General features: G+C 33.7%; 1 protein-coding gene and 1 pseudogene across 2 annotated transcripts in view; both read right to left on the minus strand.

Annotated features, from left to right (window-relative positions):
- Nucleotides 1-816: 816 nt before the first annotated feature.
- Nucleotides 817-1689, minus strand: LOC119544136 (annotated as a pseudogene).
- A 4899-nt stretch (nt 1690-6588) lies between these two features.
- Nucleotides 6589-18952, minus strand: part of ATF2 (activating transcription factor 2) — a 122415-nt gene continuing 110051 nt past the window's right edge. For both annotated transcript variants that reach the window (XM_037849244.1, XM_037849243.1), the window contains 2 exons: nt 13704-13809; nt 6589-9178 (listed from right to left, as the gene is read on the minus strand). In XM_037849244.1, coding sequence (XP_037705172.1) covers nt 8952-9178; nt 13704-13809 — 333 coding nt within the window. In that variant the 3' untranslated portion in view covers nt 6589-8951. The remainder of the gene's footprint in view (nt 9179-13703; nt 13810-18952) is intronic.

An 18952-nucleotide genomic window follows, 5' to 3' on the forward strand; every position in this document is an offset into this window, starting at 1 on the left:
CATGCCCAGCAGATGGCCTTCTTCAGCCAACTGTTCCCCACAGTTCTAACGTGGTACTCTGCCTTTTATTAAATTCTCAGCCGACTCCATCACCTGCCAGGGGTATGGCTGAGAACAGAGGCTGCCAGCACTTTTGACAGGGACGGGTTGAAACTGTTGCTCAGATCCCAGACCCTGCGATATGAATTCTCTTAACAGCAACAAACTGCTCTGGGCCATGCCTCCACCCCCTTTTCTTGGGGAAGAGCTGCCCTTCAGCCAACTTTTCCCCATAGCCCTGAGAATTCACTGTGTCTCTCAATCAGCCCCACTTCTGCCACTGCCATTGTGTGGCCAAAGTGGAGGCTGCTGGCTGCTTTCTGTCCTGGGCAGGTTGAGACTTTAGCTATGCTTAGAGCTAGAACCCAGCAGTCAGAATTTGCTCATCAAAAGCAGCAATCGGTGCCTGGCTGTGTCCCTACCACCACTCTTGGGAAAGAGGGCTTCTATTCCCAGCCAGGGAGTGGCTCCCCAAGCAGCCTGCTGCGCCAGTGTGGGATGGGCAATGGCCTCCGCAGCATGGAGAGATCTACTCAGAGACCTTCTCTGCTGTTTATCAGTCTCTTCCTTCTTCTCTTCCCTGGATGGTGTATGGTGTCCTTCTGGTCTCTGGAGCCCCCCACCCCCACCCCAGTTGTTTCAGACAGTTCTTGGCTATACTAGCTGCCTTGGAAGACGAACTGAATCCTAGAGCTCCCTACACTGCCATCTTGGGTGTCGAGGTTCTCTCTTTTTTTTAAGTATTAAATATGCAATTTTACTCCTGTACCAACTACTTTACTTTTCAAAGTAGGCTTCACTTTTCTTCTATAGCTCTTCTGAGGTAAGATTTGTACCTGACATTTGTGGAATATCTTGAGATGTATTTCTAGAACTACCTTGTACACTGAGCTGAACAGCCCAGCAGATATCTGCTTCTTCATCTTCCATGTCAATTTCTTGGCAACTTAGTGCCAGAGCCCTCTGCAAATCCTCCTCATCTTCGTCTAACATTTCTGGCCCATTATTGCTTCTAAGACTCCTTCCAGGTCTGTTTTCTGGACTTTCTTTTAGTTGAGCTAATTCTTCTCCAACAAGTTTTGGTTGATGCGTTTGTTGGACCCTTATCATCTGCAGGAGTTGGTGAGCTTCAGAATCTGGTAGATCACCCTTAACAAATATAGAATAACCTTCCTGTTGTAATTGAGCCAAGAAAAGTGCAAGGTATGTATCGGATATTAATTCTGGACCTGTCAACAGAGAATTCAAGTTAAACCACTGTTTTCCTAATTTTCTAACTGTAAACCAGTGTTCTTTATATGGTATATAAATAATCTTTCATTTATAGGATTGATCCTGAGCCTCTGATACTCTGGGCTGTTGAACAGGATTAGTTCTGAACCCCAAACTTTCAAGGCATTGCTTATAACCTAAATAGAGAAAGAAACACTGTCATCCGTATTTCCAGAAGGCTACTGTAAAAATGTGTGGTAGTCTTTACTTACTAGTAACTCCTTCTTCTGCCATTCTCATCCTCTCTTCTCCATCCAGCTGACATGCAATTGAGGAAAATTCCATAGGGCTAAAATATTCCCCTTGCAATAGATTATTCAGGTAATGTTGAGCACAAAGTGAGCCTTCTTGTTTCTTGTGGAAGGTGGACTCCATGTTTATTTGTCTCTATTGTTTTTGAAAATACCAGTTTCCACTTTCATTTTCCTTTACCCATCTTTCTACTTTCTTTGAGTTTTCCTGGTTATTGTTTTCATAACTTTTAAAATGCATTTTAAAATTGTGAACTTTTAACATATATACATAACAGTGGTAACTTTCAAAGTATGATTTAACAGTACAGAGCAAATTTCAGAGAATGTCACGGGTCACAGTTCCACCACTTCAGCTATTTCCATTATTGTACATACATACAAAAAGGTGTTAACTTTCAATGTACAGCTCAACAAGCAGTGATACAGGTAATTTCAAGAAATTGTTATGGGTTACAGTACCACACTTCCAGTTCTTTCCTTATTAATGTTTTCATAACTTCTTGAGATAGATGCTTAGATGTCTAGCTCATTTTCAGTCTTTCTTCTTTTCATATTATGCATTCAAAGTATTGTTAACATATAAAGATTTTGCATTTGTGCCCCAAAGGTATCCTGTTAATTTTCGTTTGGGTGTTTATAGACAATTCAAATAATGTAAATAATGTGCATCAAAATACTGATATGCCAACCTGAACACGGCAGGAGGATTTCTTTCTCAGGGGGCATTTTAAGTTATAACTTAGGCAAGCCTGCATATTGTTGCCCATTTCCTAAACACCACTTTTCTCATGTCTCTCATTTGAAATAGTCAATAGTTTCCTGAGTTTTGTAGTCTATGACTTTTAGGGTCCTTTCTAATTTATCTCTATTCTAGCTATGCAACCTAACACACTTTTGCCCCGCTGCTGTATGAACAGAACACATTCGTTTATCCAGCCCTTCGCCCTTAACTTTCTCTACACAAATCATATTCGTAATTTAAGTGCAGCTCAAATCCAGTGTGGTTTATCTCCTACTTTTCTGAATTTATAAAACCTGTTTCAAAAATTGTGGTCTGTGATTATTTCCTGTCAGAATTGTAACAAGTCTCTCCAAATGTATCCTACTTGAAGGGAATATTCTCATCTTTTATTTCTACTGTAGCCCCTACAGTAATCCAACAACTCAGCATAAATTATTGTACTTATTGACCAAATTCTTCTCCTCTGTGGCCTATCATTCAGTGGGCCAATACTTACCAGCAAGAGAAATAAACAAGTTAAAATAGTTTATTTTTGTGTGTTGGGAATTCTGGTAAAAGATTTACTGGGGAAAACATTAAGCAAGAGGTTAAAATATTTTTTTAAATTACAAATGAATTTTAATTATACATGCCTATGCACTTCTAGATAGTTATAGCAGGAATACAAATATCTTAAATTCAAGTTCTTAAATTATTAATCAACGTCATTTTCAAAAATAGCTCACTACTTTTGAGGCCCTTATACAGCTTCTACAATACACAGACCATTTTGTAATGAAAATGACAATGGAAGCATATCTTTGATATTTTCAAAATTGTGTTACCTTGTTACAAATACATGCATGTCCATAAAAAAGTATTGCAACTAGTTTTATTTGAATTGGCCCTTGATGTTATGAGAAATACCCAAAGAGCTTTGCTTGCAGTATGTTATGATTTAGGCCAATGGCATTTTTGTTTATGATTCTAAGATTGCTTCGTGGTGCTGGAAGCCACCTCAGAAACTACCAGCTGAGTTGAATGAATTGAGGTATTTTCCCAAGAATTTTGCAATTGGGGGAAGTCAATTATTTTAATACGTTTTTAAATGCCAAAGTTAATCATGCTAGAATGGTTATATTACCTAATTTATTTTATTTTTCATGTTATTTAATTAGACCCTTGACAATTAATTTTAACAAGTACATCTCCCAAAAAGGACAGAGGAACTAGCCATGTGTTTAAATTGCACAGGTGAAAAATTATCAGTAGAAACAAATCAAATGAAAATAGATAATACAATATTAATGGATAATGAAAGTTTATTTCAGAAGATAATGGAGTTGACTATTACTATTAATACATCTGCTCCCATATATGAGAAACTCTTAAACCCCATTAAATAATTTTTGCCTAATTTTTGTGCCAGACTATCACAATTAGCATCTCTTCATCTACATGCTTTTAAAAAAACATTCCAGGAAAAATAATTTTAAAAGGAGCTCTTTTGGGGGAACATATTCCTCTTTTGTCTACTTTTACAGGACATAAAACTTAATGCAAAATTAAGTGAATAAAGTAAACCAACCTTTATTGGACATAATACCCAAAGCTAAAAATCAGATTTAGAACAGTTACTTCTCTAAATAATTGAGATAATGCCTGATAAAATTATGCCAATTGTTTTGTTTGAAACATTCGAGCTCAAGAATGTTGTAAATGTAAATCTAATGTGAAGTAGGAAGTTCAGGGAGGGGACTGTGACCAAGACAAGGGTATACTAATGCTACTATGATGGAGAGGAGGTCAATATCTCATCTTCTCAGAAAGTCAGTGGGGAAGAATTTGCACATACATTTGAGGAAAAAAGATGCAATCCATGGCCCATTAAGGAAATAATTCTTGGAGTTTAACTGCTGTGGCATATTTGATAACTATTTTGCAGTTAACCTTTTTGTGGTGACTTGGACTGCTATATTCATGTCTTTTCATTTATTGCAAAGTTTCAGTGTCACATGAACTACGAAGTCCTTTAATTTTGCAAACATTTTCATTGAATGCCCCTTTTTCTATGGCAATACATATAGTTTGCAATTCACCATGTATTTAAATGGTAGAACTACTCCTTCAATTCTCCAGAAAGACCTTAATTCTACATTTTGTGAGAATTCTTTCCACATAGGAGGATGTTATAGCTCTCAAGGGTCTTAATACTTTGCTTCTGTGAACACCCAAGCCTCAATTGATAGTTACTGATAATCTGGAAAGAGCTGTACTTTTTACTTTTTTTTTTTAAACTATGTGGGCAAGTTACAAAAAAAGGTCATTCGTACTAAAAGTTTCAAGAAATGATTTTTTTTGTAACTGCATCAGACATAAGGGCACAATAATTTCAGTTGTTTCAAAGTAAACTGTCCTATGGACAAGATAATCTAGAAGTATTTAAGACTTAAAAAGTATTCCTTCTAAATGTCATTTCAGAACGGATTGCTTTGACAACTCTGTTCTCTAGGCATTGTATGTGTTTGTGTATCTGTATATAAAATAAAGGTCTCGGAGTAACTGGGATTTTTTTCCCATACTTATATTCTCACAAATACGGTATGTTTACTGTCAGGCATCAAACCCCATAGTCTCATAGATATAGAATAAGCAAAACTACATTTAACAGTAAGTACAATGTAGACATTATTTTTCTCCTGTCCTCTGAAATAAAGTTAAATCAAACATGAGTTTGATGCTTTAATATACTATTCATTTGGTGAACCTTATTTGTTACAGAAATGCATCACCTTGTCTTCATGAGAGTTTTTTATCTACTGGTGCATAAAGTAGATTAGGCACATTTCATAGAATGTCCATCTTAAAATAAAAAATAACTATGTGATTATGTATGTCTTCGTAGATTAACTCCATTTGAGAGCTATGCCCAAATGTCACTCCCCATGCTGTCCTGCAAAACTGGTGTTAAGTCTTGTTTCTTCACTTAGCACTTGCCACTTCTAACATCATGAACAGTTAGTTATTTATTGTGTTAACTACACATTCTTATGCCTGCCTCCTGCCTTCATTAGAACTTAAGCTTCAGGATGGCAGGATTGTGTTTTGGCCACTGTTGCATTTCAAGTGCCTGGAACAATATCTGACACTTCCTAGCACTCAAACATTTACTGAAAAAAATAGTGTGGTAGGACATGTAATAGGATCATCCAGGACCTTGCAGGCCATTGAAGGGACTCCAAACCTTATGAGTGACATGGGGAGCCACTCCAGTGATTTGAGCAGAGGAGTGCTATAACCTCACTTTTTCCCCCTTCATTAGAGAAATTGTGGGTTTACAGAACCACCATGTAAAATACAAGACTTCCCTACACCATCCCACCACGAACACCATGCATTGGTGCGGAACATTTTTTACCATGGATGATACCACATTTTTATAATTGTACTATTAATTAAAGTTCATGGTTTAATTTAGGGGTCACTGTTTATATAGTGTAGTTCTATGGATTTAAAATTTTTTTTATTCCATTACCATATATACAATCTATTTCCCCTTTTAATCACATTCAGATATATATTTCAGTGCTGTTAATTGTCTGACAGGTTTTAAAGGCATAACTCTGGTTGCTGGGTTGAGAATGGACTGTAGTGGACAACGGTGGAAGCAAGGAGACAGTTACAAGGCATCTATGGTAATTTGGGTGAGGAAAGATGAGGGCATGGACTGGTGATAACAGACTAAATGGGGAGAAGTGGTTTGAATTCTGGATTATTTTGAAGGTACAGCAAACAGGACTTCCTGATAGGTTGGATGTGGGTTGTGAGAGAAGGAAGAATCAAGGATGGCAATGAGGTTTTCCTGGCTTAAGGAGATTGAAGAATTGAGTTGTCATCAATTAATAAGTGGAAGATTGTAGGAGGAATATGTTAAAGGCGGGTTGGTCAGGGAAGATTAGGAGTTAAGTTATGGACATGTTATGCTTAAAATGTTTCTTTAGGCAGGCAAGAAGAGATGCCAAAGGCAGGTGGATCTGCAGCTGAACTGCAGAGAATATTCTGGAATGGGGACAAAAATTAAGGCTCACTGTATATGGATGGGACTTACAGTGAATACAGAAAAGAAGACCAAGGCCTGAACACCTTGCAGTTAAAAGTTCTGCTAGAGGGAATGAATTTTATCACAGAAACAGAATCTCAGGTTCTTTTCAAGTAATAAACATGCTGAAAAGAAAAAAAAATCATTATCAGGTGACATTACTTTATGAAAGACCACTAAGAACAAGCAAATTATGAACATAATTTAAAGATAGAATTTATTCTCTGATGGTTTACTCATGCAAACTGCACATAAAAGAAAATAGTACAGTTTGTGTAACATTGCAAATATAAGGACTCAAAATGCTAGGTACAGAAGTAGTGTAACATTCTGGAAGTCAAAATGGAATTTGTTTATACAACTAATGATTTTTATTTGCTGACACAGATTGTTTTACAATGAAAGTTTCGCTAACCTTGGTAAGCTCATTAACCGTTTACATGACTTCTTACATCTATGTAGTTTTATTTTACAGTTGCAAGAATTCTGTTAACCAAAGAACTTGCATAAATAATAAGATGAAAGAAAAATGCACTGAAAAACTTAGAAAGTTGAAACAATGAGGCTTTTCCTAACCCATCAAAACTATAATAAAAATAGCTTTCTTGCAGAATTCATATTTTGTGCCTTTGAGATCAACTCTTTAGCATAACTGTGGCAAAATCATGATTAGAAATTGATTACTTTAAAATTACAAAATCAGTTAAAAATAAATTTTAGAAGTATCAACTAAAAAGTCTGTTTTTAATAAGTCAAACAATAAAATTCCTATTATCTTCATACTTAAAAGTCCTGAAATGTCATTTGTATAATTTGAATATTTCCCAGTTTGAAACTTAGGCAGGAGGGATATATCCTTGAATTATCAAGGATAGTCCATAAAGGCTTTTAAAATGTCAGTCTCATTAGGAGATGGCACTGAGACTAGCAAATAGTGTAGTGTGGGTGCAGAGCAAACTACACAACCTACTTTAAATGCATTACAGATATTTACATAATGGAATCCTGCTTGAATGCCAGAAGTTGCTACTGAGACTAGGACTCATAACTGTTTTACAAAGTTTTCTTACACACATCAACTACTTTTTATATATATATATATTTAACAATTTAGTCTATTTTAAAATATTGTACTGTATTCTGAACGTAAGTGCAGAATAAAAATAGATAATGGCACATTAGAAAACTCAGTATCCCACATATGATTGGATAATGAGAGAAGTGTACCTACAATCATCTCATCAGAAACAAACTACCTCATGGAATGTTAGTTATCCAAGCCTGCACAGTAATGACATTTTAAACTGCAATCATCTATTGGCCAGCATCACACTGAAGGCATCGTTAAACACTCAAGCAAAGTTGCTGGCATAAACTACTGAAACACACACACACACACACACACACACACACACACACACACACACAGACATACTCATTCACTCACTCTCATTCTTGCTTTCCACATTATAATTACATTGTTCTAAAGATAGACACTGATTTTTTTTTCCACCAGAAACATTATCAAAATTTGCTACTAAAAGATGACAGTGCTTTCACAATAAGTACAAGTTAGCTCGCAAGTACAAGACAGTGGGGGGAAACAGTCATAAATTTTCTAAGTAGTAATTTTAGGCTTTTCTGGCACCCATACCATACTTGATTATGCATAAACTTCTCAATTTGTAACCTGAAATCTGCCCCAAAAAACCCCACAAAAAACCTCAAACGTTAATTCCAAAAAATTATTAGATATCTGATAACCCTGTATTGTAAATTTAATCATTACATATTTTTAAGCCTCAAAATGTAGGGTAAATACTGAATTTAAGACTTGAAAAATAAAGCTTATTTTTTAAATGATGAAGGATTCCAAAATTCATGTCTACTTAAAAATCTTAAAAAAAAGGAAACAAACTATTATTGACACTGATTTAGTTCAAGATTAAAAATGTGCATAAAAGCACTGTATGTCTTTTACCATGTTACCACTCATTTAAAAAGTGTTCCCCACGTTCTTCCTTTTGCATAATGTGCAAAATAAAAGGCAAAAAGATTAAAAGAAAATTTCTATCTTTCTCTTCCTAGTGCTTTATGACCTTGTTAACATCAAAAAGTCAACAGGGACTATGCAGAACTTTGGTATAAATGATAAAACAATACTACCATCACAGTTGAGGGTTAAGAGGTGGTCAAGAGAAATGGAATTGGAAAAGGAGATTCAGTAACACCGCCACATATTAGAACATCCCCAAATTAAAGTGAAATAAACCACAATGGATTATAATACAATTTATACACGAGCACAGAAAAATTAATAAATCTAACAATATTTATAAAAAAAGCAAAATCAGTCTTTTTCCAGACAGTAAAAACTGTCGTTCAGTCTGATCATGAACTGCTGCTGCACCAAGTTTAGAGCCAAATTTAATTTCAAGTAAAAAAAAAAAAAAAAAAAAAAAATTTACAACCACAGATTTTGCATAAATGGAAACTGGTCTTTCCTTGATTTCCCTTTGAAGTCACTAATGAATATGTAAAACGGTTGCACTGCGGGGGTTTTTAATCAACTTCCTGAAGGCTGTGACTGGGAGGAAGGAGCCATGACAACCTGTGGAAGTGCAGGCTCCGTACTCTGGTCTGCCATCTGGGTGAGGACTGAAGTGGCTACAGCTTCTGCCTTGGAGGCTGAACTGACTCCATTGGATGTGCTGACGGAACTATGCTGTATAGCTTCAGGATGTGGACTACTCGGCACTGAAATGTCTTCTGAACTATCATCTTTATCAGCAGCTGAGTGGAAAAAAGAAAAATTACTCATTTTCTCAAATATAGTATCTGTAAGAATGTTAGCAGGTTGAATCAATATAAAGAAAATAAAGTTAGAAGGTATTTTACACAAAATAATTTAAATAAATCAGTATGAATGAAATTGAGTAACAGAAAAGATGGTAAAATAAATTATAAGTAGGCGACTGTACCTGCAACAGGTCAAATGAAGGCACAACCATGCACATGGAAAAATCTGGGTGCCCAGTGCCTCAGAGAAAAGAGCTGAAGAGAGATGTGCTCAATAATGTTAAGAAAGAAAATGGGGTGGGAGTTTGGGAGATAGCCTCCTACAGATATAATCAAACACTTGACAAGCTCTTTACAACATTTATATAAGCCAATAAATTTAACAAAACCAGATCTGTCTGCTTACATGTCATTCTTAAAAGATAAAAAAGAATTTATAAGCACATGGATAATAAAATGGGTTCTTACATACAATCATATTTTCAAATCACTCCCTCTGCATTATCCAGAACTGTATTTTCCATCTATTGCAGCGATGGATGATTACAACACCTGATTCTAATGATGCATATACATGAGAATAAGCAGTATTTAGAAACTAAATGCCACCAGCTGTTATAGTTGCATAATTAATTGGTATTCAAATAAACAATCCATATAAAACTCTACTGCAATTGAAAAGATTCAGGAAAGGGCATTCTAACTATTTATGAAAGTCTACCAATTTCTAATGGCTAAACAGTAACTCTCCTGCATCTATCTCCCTTATTTTAGCAGAATGGAATCCAGTAATTTCATTTAGTGAAAAACTTGATATATATAACACACTCACACATTTATAGTACACTTAAGTTATGAAGCTGAATGAAAACCTGTGAATCCAGACCTCAACTTAAGAACACTGCCAATAACACTGAGTTCCTGGGACTCCTACCCTCACCAATGGTAATCACTATGCTGACATTTTTAAACCATTCCCTTGTTTTCTCTTTGTAGTTTTACGGAGTAGGTATGTATGCCCAGATAATAGGGTCTAGTTTTGCTTGTGTTTGAGCTTTCTAAATAGCATGATACTAGATATATTCTTTAGTACCTTCCTTTTTTCATTTGGCATTAAGAATAATTTTATTTAGTGTTTAGAAGTGACAATAAATAAGCTATCAAACCTAAAAATGGATACTGGCCACTTTACTGGCCAGACGCCTAATTCTGAAAGTCAGACAGTGAAAGACACTGGATTCTATGAAGCAGAACTCATCCCATGATATCTAATATAGGAGTTAGAGAGGGGAGGATACCTGGCAAGCATAAATTTTAGTTCAAATACAATTCGTCATTTTGTGGGTTTTCTGAAATGTAGTTCTTATGGTAGTTCTTACAGAATTTTGATCTATCTGCCTCAAATCATACATTTTTGAAAAGCAGGTTTTAAAATACATTAATACGACAGAATTCTATTTTCTCTATAAATTGCTGCTATATAAATGCAAAACCACACCTACCCTTGGATAAAAATTTGATCTCAAGAAATAATGAATCATGATTAGTAATCCTTTTAAAATTATAAAGTTGAAAGGGTACTTTTCTAATTGAGCAATAATGTATTATAAAATATTTACAATTCAGTTATTTAAATAGCCAATATAACAGTTAAATGTTCAAAGAAAACACTGGCAATGACAATTTGACTTGAGAGAATATTAAAAAGTTCTATGTATTTCATCACTGTTCTTCAACAGAACAGCAAACTGATCTGTGTCTAATGTTAGGTTATAGTGATATAGTAGCTTTCAAAACTACAGAGGCTGATCTCTGAAGAGTGGTATAAAGAAAAGTAAATATATACAGTATACTATAAGAGAAGAGTGCTTATAGAAGAGAAGTGCTTACCTATAGCAACTCAGAATTAGGGAAAGCAAATTTTTAGGTTACACATAGAATTAGGTACTTACTTACAAATTATGTAATTATAAATTCTCTCTATAAAATACCTTCATAATGTGATATGTCTGCATCTATGTTTGGTTCTAGAAGGTGAATGGATAAAATTACTGGTATAATCACAAGCATTAGAAAGATACAGGAGATCCTGTTGCACTAAAAAGAGCCACTTAAGTTTGGCAATTTAATTCTCTCTGAAGTTCTCTATGTTCATCCATATTTTCCATGATGAAAATACAAGCTCTTAATTACATTTAGAGCCTAAGAAGCTTTCTTTCCTATACATGATTATAGAGACCATTTTAATACAATTTTAATTATGCACAGATCTAGTCTAGTCATTAAGATCTGTTGCATGCTTTATTCTTCAAGCACCTTCTTCAAGCAACCCAATCATTAAGAATGTACTTATACTTTCATTCACATTTTATATTATTTTACTGTCACCAACTGTCATGGTTTGCCCATGGCTGAGGGTTTTCCCAGGATACAGGACTTTTTGGTGATAAAACCAGGACAGAAGATTGCCCTATGACTGTGACTTACACTGTCACCTTTACCAGCAGGATTTTGCAACATTCCTTACCTTCTACTAAACCTTAGTTTTCTTTCACAAGTGATTTTAAACAATTATCAAGTATTACCATTCAGCTCCATTAATAATTGCTATATGCTACAACATGATAAGCAGTATTAGGTATTGTGAATTTCTCCACATTTTCCCAAGATATTCACTTAACAGTCAATCTCTCTATCAATCCTGAGTATTAGAGAATTCAGATTTATTCCAAAGTTTTCACATTTGAAAACACAAATTACTTTAAAATTTCTACAAAGTCCAGTTATCTCCCAAAGGCTGAAGAGAACTACTTTTATGCTAGAACTATACTTAGCAATTTGATCATTAAATGAGTAGACATTTCTTGCATTCCCACAATCAAGTACAATAGTATATATTCACTAAAAATGTATTAATCTGGATTTTCACTCATTTGACTTTAGTATATGGTATGTAAACCCATACATTTATTCACTTAAGCTATTGCTTTATAAATATATTTTTATGAATCAATGAAAAAAATGGCTTGCATTTGCTAATCATGTATTACTTAGATAACAGAGACAGAACTATTGGGATCATCCAAGAAATTATTTAAGATTCAAAAACTGCAGATAATTATGAAATGAATGCAATTTAAGAAGAGTTAATTTTATTTCTAATTTTACAGAATCATTCATCTATTTCCTTTTGAACCATCAAAATTCAAGAAAGCTTTCCTATTTAGGAAAATCATGTATGCATAATGCTATCCTCAGTCGCTTCTATAGGAAATTATGTTGTTATGTCAGATGGGAGCTATAATGGCCTCATCCCTGCAGCAATCATTGTTAATATGAATCCCAAACATATTTCTATATGGTTCCAATTAACTTCACAATGTTTTTACAATCCTGTCAAAATGACTAGATATCAAAGATTTATATGCTCAAAACTGATAAAAATCAGTGTTCTAAATATATATGACAACAGAGAGTTGCTAAATCTCCTGAATCTTTTAAATTAAAAAATATTGCCCATTCTGATGAAATTGCTCACAATGACTACAAGTAAAGATGGTAGCCATTAAGTTTTATCGTAAGCACCTGAGGAACTGTTTGTATCCAATACAAAATGTTTGTTTCTTCTGAATTACTGACATTGGCAAATTAAAATGAAGTGGATACATATGGTTGAAACAATCTTCACATTTACAAATATCCTGAAATACCACTAAATCACAAAAATGAAAGCTGTGGGTTATATATTATGAATGTTGCCTAATGTCTTCCCAGCTCTGTTATTTGTTACAGATTTGTATACGATGGACAAAATTGGCCATTTATTCAAGAGTAACAGCTGGTTCTAGCACTGTGCACTTTATCAAAAAAAGAAGGACATTACAAGAAGAAAAAAGCACAATTACCCTTTAAAATGCTGAAAACAGAAGAATCTCATTTTTGGGAAACATTTAAGAGGAAAGGTACAAGTAGGTAATTTAAATACTGTTCTGTTCTAGCATTCTCATGACTGACAAGAAGGCTCAACAGAAAGGTACACAACTATAAAAATATTGCACAATGCTGAGATTATCTAAGAAAGAATGACAGGGTCTGATACTGCAAACTGATACTAAATATATCAATAAGTGAAGATAGCTAATTTTAAAAAAAACCTGAAATCTCATTACTAACTGGAGGCTGGAAAGGAAGCAGTATTTCACCCTGTCAGTCAAAGAGAAAGTGAGAGCCTGAGAAGATACACAAAATACCATCAATGCTTATGGTATATTTGAATTTATTTGTTAACCCTTTTTGTTGACCTATAGTAATGCCTAGAAAAAAGCTAAAAATAGGAAAATTCAAAAAAATCTGTAGAGTCTAAGAAGTATACCCCACTGTTCCATAATAATCTTGTAGAAATTCTGATATTTAATCTTAAACATTAGAACTGCAGCCTCCATTTTTTTAAAAGGCAGCTCTGTTCTGGCAGTATTTCACTGATGTAGCCTAAGGCTATAGGTAATGGAACATTACTCACTATGATAGCCAGATTTCTTCTGCATGGCAGTTACAGGGCAATCTTTATGAGCCAGAAGAAGCTGTTTCAGCTGTGCCACTTCATTTCTCAGCAGGGTGACTTCACTCTGTAGAAGAAACAACTTATGTACCTTACCAGCATCAGACTACACATACATATATATTTTTTTACTGCTTTAAATAAGCAAGAATTAAGATTTGAAAATCTGACATCTTTAACAGAACAAGGAATAAAGAAAATACGCTACCTCAATATGTTTAATCAGTACACATCAGTTTTTATATAAAACTGCTACTTGTATAAAAATTAAAAAGATAATACCACAATTGGATAGCATTTTTCAGTTTTTACATTACTGTTTGCCATGGAACCCTTTCAGGTTACCCGTCCAAGGTATTTTTATTACATATGTTACAACCTCTGTTGATTATTTGAAAAATAAGAAACATCAAGGGAGTCAAGAGAATTTTCACTGACTCCATTAACTTGAAAATGAAAAATTCATCCTGGAAACTCAATTAAGCAAGTTTTTAGTTTCCTAGAAATTAGGAAAAGCTCCATGGGGGAAAGCATAATAACGAAAGAATCACTGATACCTAAAATTCATTGTTTAAGACCCTGTGTTGAACTCTGGAACCAATGAAACTAGATGGAATATCTAAATGGTTTAGCTGCCTTTAACCCAGGAATTTGTACACATCTAAATTTAAATTCAATAAATCAATGGTGATTTGTCCTACTCCTTATGACAGAATACAGTCTATGTTTTGGATGTATTAATCTGGTAAGTTCCACATTGTGTCCAACTGATTCCTTTGGGTCACACCCAAATATTAAAAGCATGTAAATTAGTGAATATTACCACTAATAGTTAAGGTTTAGAAATAATATGAATTTGGTAAATTGTTAACATAAAAAAACCTTTATTTATGAACACCTCTACTTATTTGGACTTAAGTTAACCCTAACATTCAGATTTCATCCATGAAGTCAAGAGTTAAATGAGAAATATAGCAAACAGGTACACATAAAAGCTCAGGCACTTTATATTCTATTCCTCAATCTCTTAACCAGAGAGCTGAATGTAAAATAATTTAGAAGATTAGAATCACTAGCTTCTTTAATGACAGAAACATAAAAAACAAAGGAATAAAATTGAGCAATTTAAAGTCATGTCTGTTGGGCCAAATAGTTCCTCATATCCCAGTAACAACTAAGTGCAACACTGTACAAAAATTGATGCTCATAATAACTCTGAACCATTAATAAAAAAGTTAAAAATTATGTTTTGAGAATATTGTATTTGAGACAAGAATGGCTATATAGTGATTTAAGTACAAAAAACAAGAATTTAAAAGTTTTCCTTTAAAGGATAGGCTGTTATTTAGAAAACTCATTTTTATGCAATATACTGTGATCACTAATGTCTACTGATAATTATAACTCTTTATTAATGGCACCATTGATGTGCAGCCATGTAATTAATAATCCAGTATATATCACCCAAAAAAGTTTCCTTCTCTCTCTCTCTGCCCAAGTCTTGCCAGCTTGATTTTTGAGACACCTGCGTACAAGTTTCTCTCATTCATTTCTCTAATACAGGGCTGGAATGTATTTTTAGTCAAGAATACAATACGCTCCCATAAACTGGTTACCTATAACTGCCCTGATTTTCAACTTTCACTGCTCTCCCAATAAACTCCATCCTTCAGCCAAATCAAAATTCTAGTAATGCCCAAGCCTGTCATTCCCTTGAAGCTTTCACATTAGTTTGAACCACATGAAATAACCAGTAACCATTTTGACCTATAAAATAGCAATTTTATATGGTTAACTAAATACATACTGTTGTCTCTATCTAGAAAAACCTTTCCTCTCTTCTTTGCCTTGCTAATTATTCCACTCATCTTTAAAAGTCAACTTAGTATAGGAATAAAGTTGCCTAGGAAAGGAGGTTAGATGACTGATGCTCATTTCTGGGCTGCCTCAGACACACACAAACACACACACACCCTACACAGTACTAATCACTCTGGATTGTAATTTTTGGTTTACTTGTTTGACTCCTCTGCTGACTGGGAATTTCTCAAGGGCAGGGATAATTTTTTATCTCTGTATCCCTGGAGCATAGCACACTGCCTGGGTTTGCACTAAGCAGATATATTTAGAAAGGACCACAATAATTCTATGTCCAGGGGGTGAAAAACACCAAGGGAAGGTAAATAAAATAGCTTAAATAATATGAAACTGGTAAAGGTCCTAATTTCAATATATTTATACCAACCTCTCCAACATAGCTTCACTATTAACTCTCTTATAAAATGAAAATTGGCATATTTTACAGTATCATCTTAATTGCAGAATTTTAAGTTGCAACTGCTTACTCTCCTAAATATTCTATATACACATTCATCATAAATCATATTATAAAGCAAAATGCTGTATTAGATAAAATTCCCCAAAGTAGTTATGAGTTGATTTAAACAGTTCCATGAGGATTAAAAATAAAAATATTCCTATATACTCAAAATTAAATATACATATTCAAATTCTCACTTTAAAATAGGCAGGTTTGAAACCAATGAATGGAACATCAATTTCAGTATCTCCAACTTAACAGTTGGTGGTATTATGACCACTCATCTAACTAGACTACCTGGTTCATTAACAAACAAACAAAATGTGAAGATGCTGCTAGCTAGCAATGGGTAATAAACAATAAGGACTGCAGAGGTAAGACATTCGATTCTCATTATGACATATTTGTGTTAACTGAATTTTAATTGGAGTTTAATTCACTTAACAGAGCAAACAACTGAAAAAACTAGGAGAGGAGGAAAGTAAAAAATAAAAACTTTGCATGTTTTCAAATATAAAAATATAAGATACAAGTATGCTGTAACTTATATTTATCCCAAATTCAAATAACTGTTTTTCCCCCTGCACTTTTTATATGACAGAAATAATAAGTAAAGAAAAAAATATCAAGGTATGTTCAATACAAAATTCAATCTAATCTTTTATACCATCCGGATCTAAAATGTTTTATAAGATTAATGGATTTCCTAATGATGATCCTGAAGCTTAAAAGTGACCTTTGGATAAAAGGTTAAATTAGATATGTTTGCATTGTTATTGTATCCTAATATTCTATTTCTTTAAGAGCTGGTATGGTACTAGACCGAAAGCAGCAAATGGGATATGATTACTGGCAAGGAGTTGTGACTGAGAGCAACATTGCAAAGCAAAGAGAGTTGGGGAGAACAGAAATGAGAGTGGGCAAAGCCTTGAAGCAAACAGATTTAGTTAAGCTGTATAACCCCCCTTAAGTGTAAGCACAAGCTAGTGGTCAAGATGAGGTCAAGTAGACGCTGAAAATGGGAGGCATGGGCAGGTAAAGGTTAAACCATTTTAGTAGGCAGAAGAGTTTCTCAGTGATTTAATGATAAATATAGTAAAATTCAACAAATCAATTTAAACACTCATCTGCAATTTCATAAGCATAAGAATAAAAGAGTTACAAATAGGAATGACTATTTTACTTTTCAGATAAAATGGTTGTATAAATCATGATTTTAATTCTGAAATTTTTCTATAAAGAAAGATAAGACAGGAAGAAATAAAGGGCTAGTACATATATGTAATAAGAGAACTCCTGAAGATCCTCTACAGAGAGACCTTAGAATGTAAAAAAAGAGGTAACCTACATAACTGAATAAAACTGAATAAAAAAACTGAATAAAACGGAATAAAACTGAATAAAAAAATAATTGGAGGGAAATTAGTAAATGAGACATAGTCTTTGTTCATTGGAAACACTTTTTCTGCAAGAAATAATAGCAGTGTTTATTAATGGCTGTCATGCAATTTTCTGGAGGAGAGATTGGGTAGGTAAAGAAATTAGATACCAAATATAGGGATTATTAAATCCCTAATTGTAGATACGAAAATTAAGTCTAGAAATGAGACATCAGAGTGTTGGGATGCCTCTGATTGGCATGGTATTTTATATTTAAAAATAAATTTTAAAAGTCAATTGGTCAATTCCACATTATAATACATAGATTAGGGAATTAAACTTTAACATACTGGCAATTACTCTTTTTTACTCTACGTTATTATAGATTTATAATTTAAAATTTATTCCTGATGAAATTCTGGCTCCATTTTTAGGCTAGATCTACTGAACAATAAATGTCAATTCACCTTTATATATTGAAAGTAGGTAACAGAGGCTGGTGCTATAGTATGCACACCTTCTATTTTATCTAGAACTGTTACTCTACTGTACTTGTAAAATTAACTATAGACTGGTAAATTTAGCTAAATTTTAATGCTATTTTATAATAGATCCATAAAATTATATGTACACAATTTCACTTATATACATTATAAGTTCTTAAGCCAAAGTAAATAGTTCTGAAGGGGATAACCGTTAAGCCAGAAACAGATTTAATAGTAAATGAGAAAAGAAATGTTTACACCTTTACTTTGCAGATTAAAATAATCTATATTTTAACTGGATTCAGCTTCTAAAGCTCTTTTGGTAGTAATATCTATATTAGTAAATATGCAGGATATGTTAATGATCTTCCTGGCTCATTTGAAGATCACGTGAAATAAGGAATATGAAGCATTTTGAAAACCTAAAAGTGCCATTCAAATGTTAGCAATTGCTTTTATTTTTTGTCAAAGTAAAACACACTTGGGGAAAAAAAAAGCCGATGCTAAAAGAAATTATTCTGATCTAAAATTAGGCATAAATTATTTTGGCATTATTTGTATCATTGCTCCATTTTATTAATGTGGCTACTCAAAGGTTAACTATGTACTAGAGGACAACATAATATTTTTTTAGAACGTTTATATCTAAAGATCAGCCTAATGAAATCATGCCAGAATCTTATTAATCTTATTTGGCCATGGATTGATGACCAGAATTCCATATATTTATGATCTCTGACTTTCTAGTTCAGCCAAATTAAAGAAATAATATTGGATAGTTTCTTCCTTTGGGGAACTTCTCATTGCTATAGATATGATTTTTTTCACGTTTGGTCTTCACAAAAGACAATGATTAAGCACCAAGATTTCCACTACATAGTTCCAAGGGTTATCATGGATGCAAAATCTTATAATTGGTAACAAAATAGTTCTTTGATTTCTGTCTACAAGGATACAAAAAAATTAGATGGCAGGGTTCTTAACAGAGACATGCAATATTTTGGAAATATTTTGCAAAATGAATG

This window comes from Choloepus didactylus, chromosome 9 (genome assembly GCF_015220235.1).
Source record: "Choloepus didactylus isolate mChoDid1 chromosome 9, mChoDid1.pri, whole genome shotgun sequence".
NCBI lineage: Eukaryota > Metazoa > Chordata > Mammalia > Pilosa > Megalonychidae > Choloepus > Choloepus didactylus.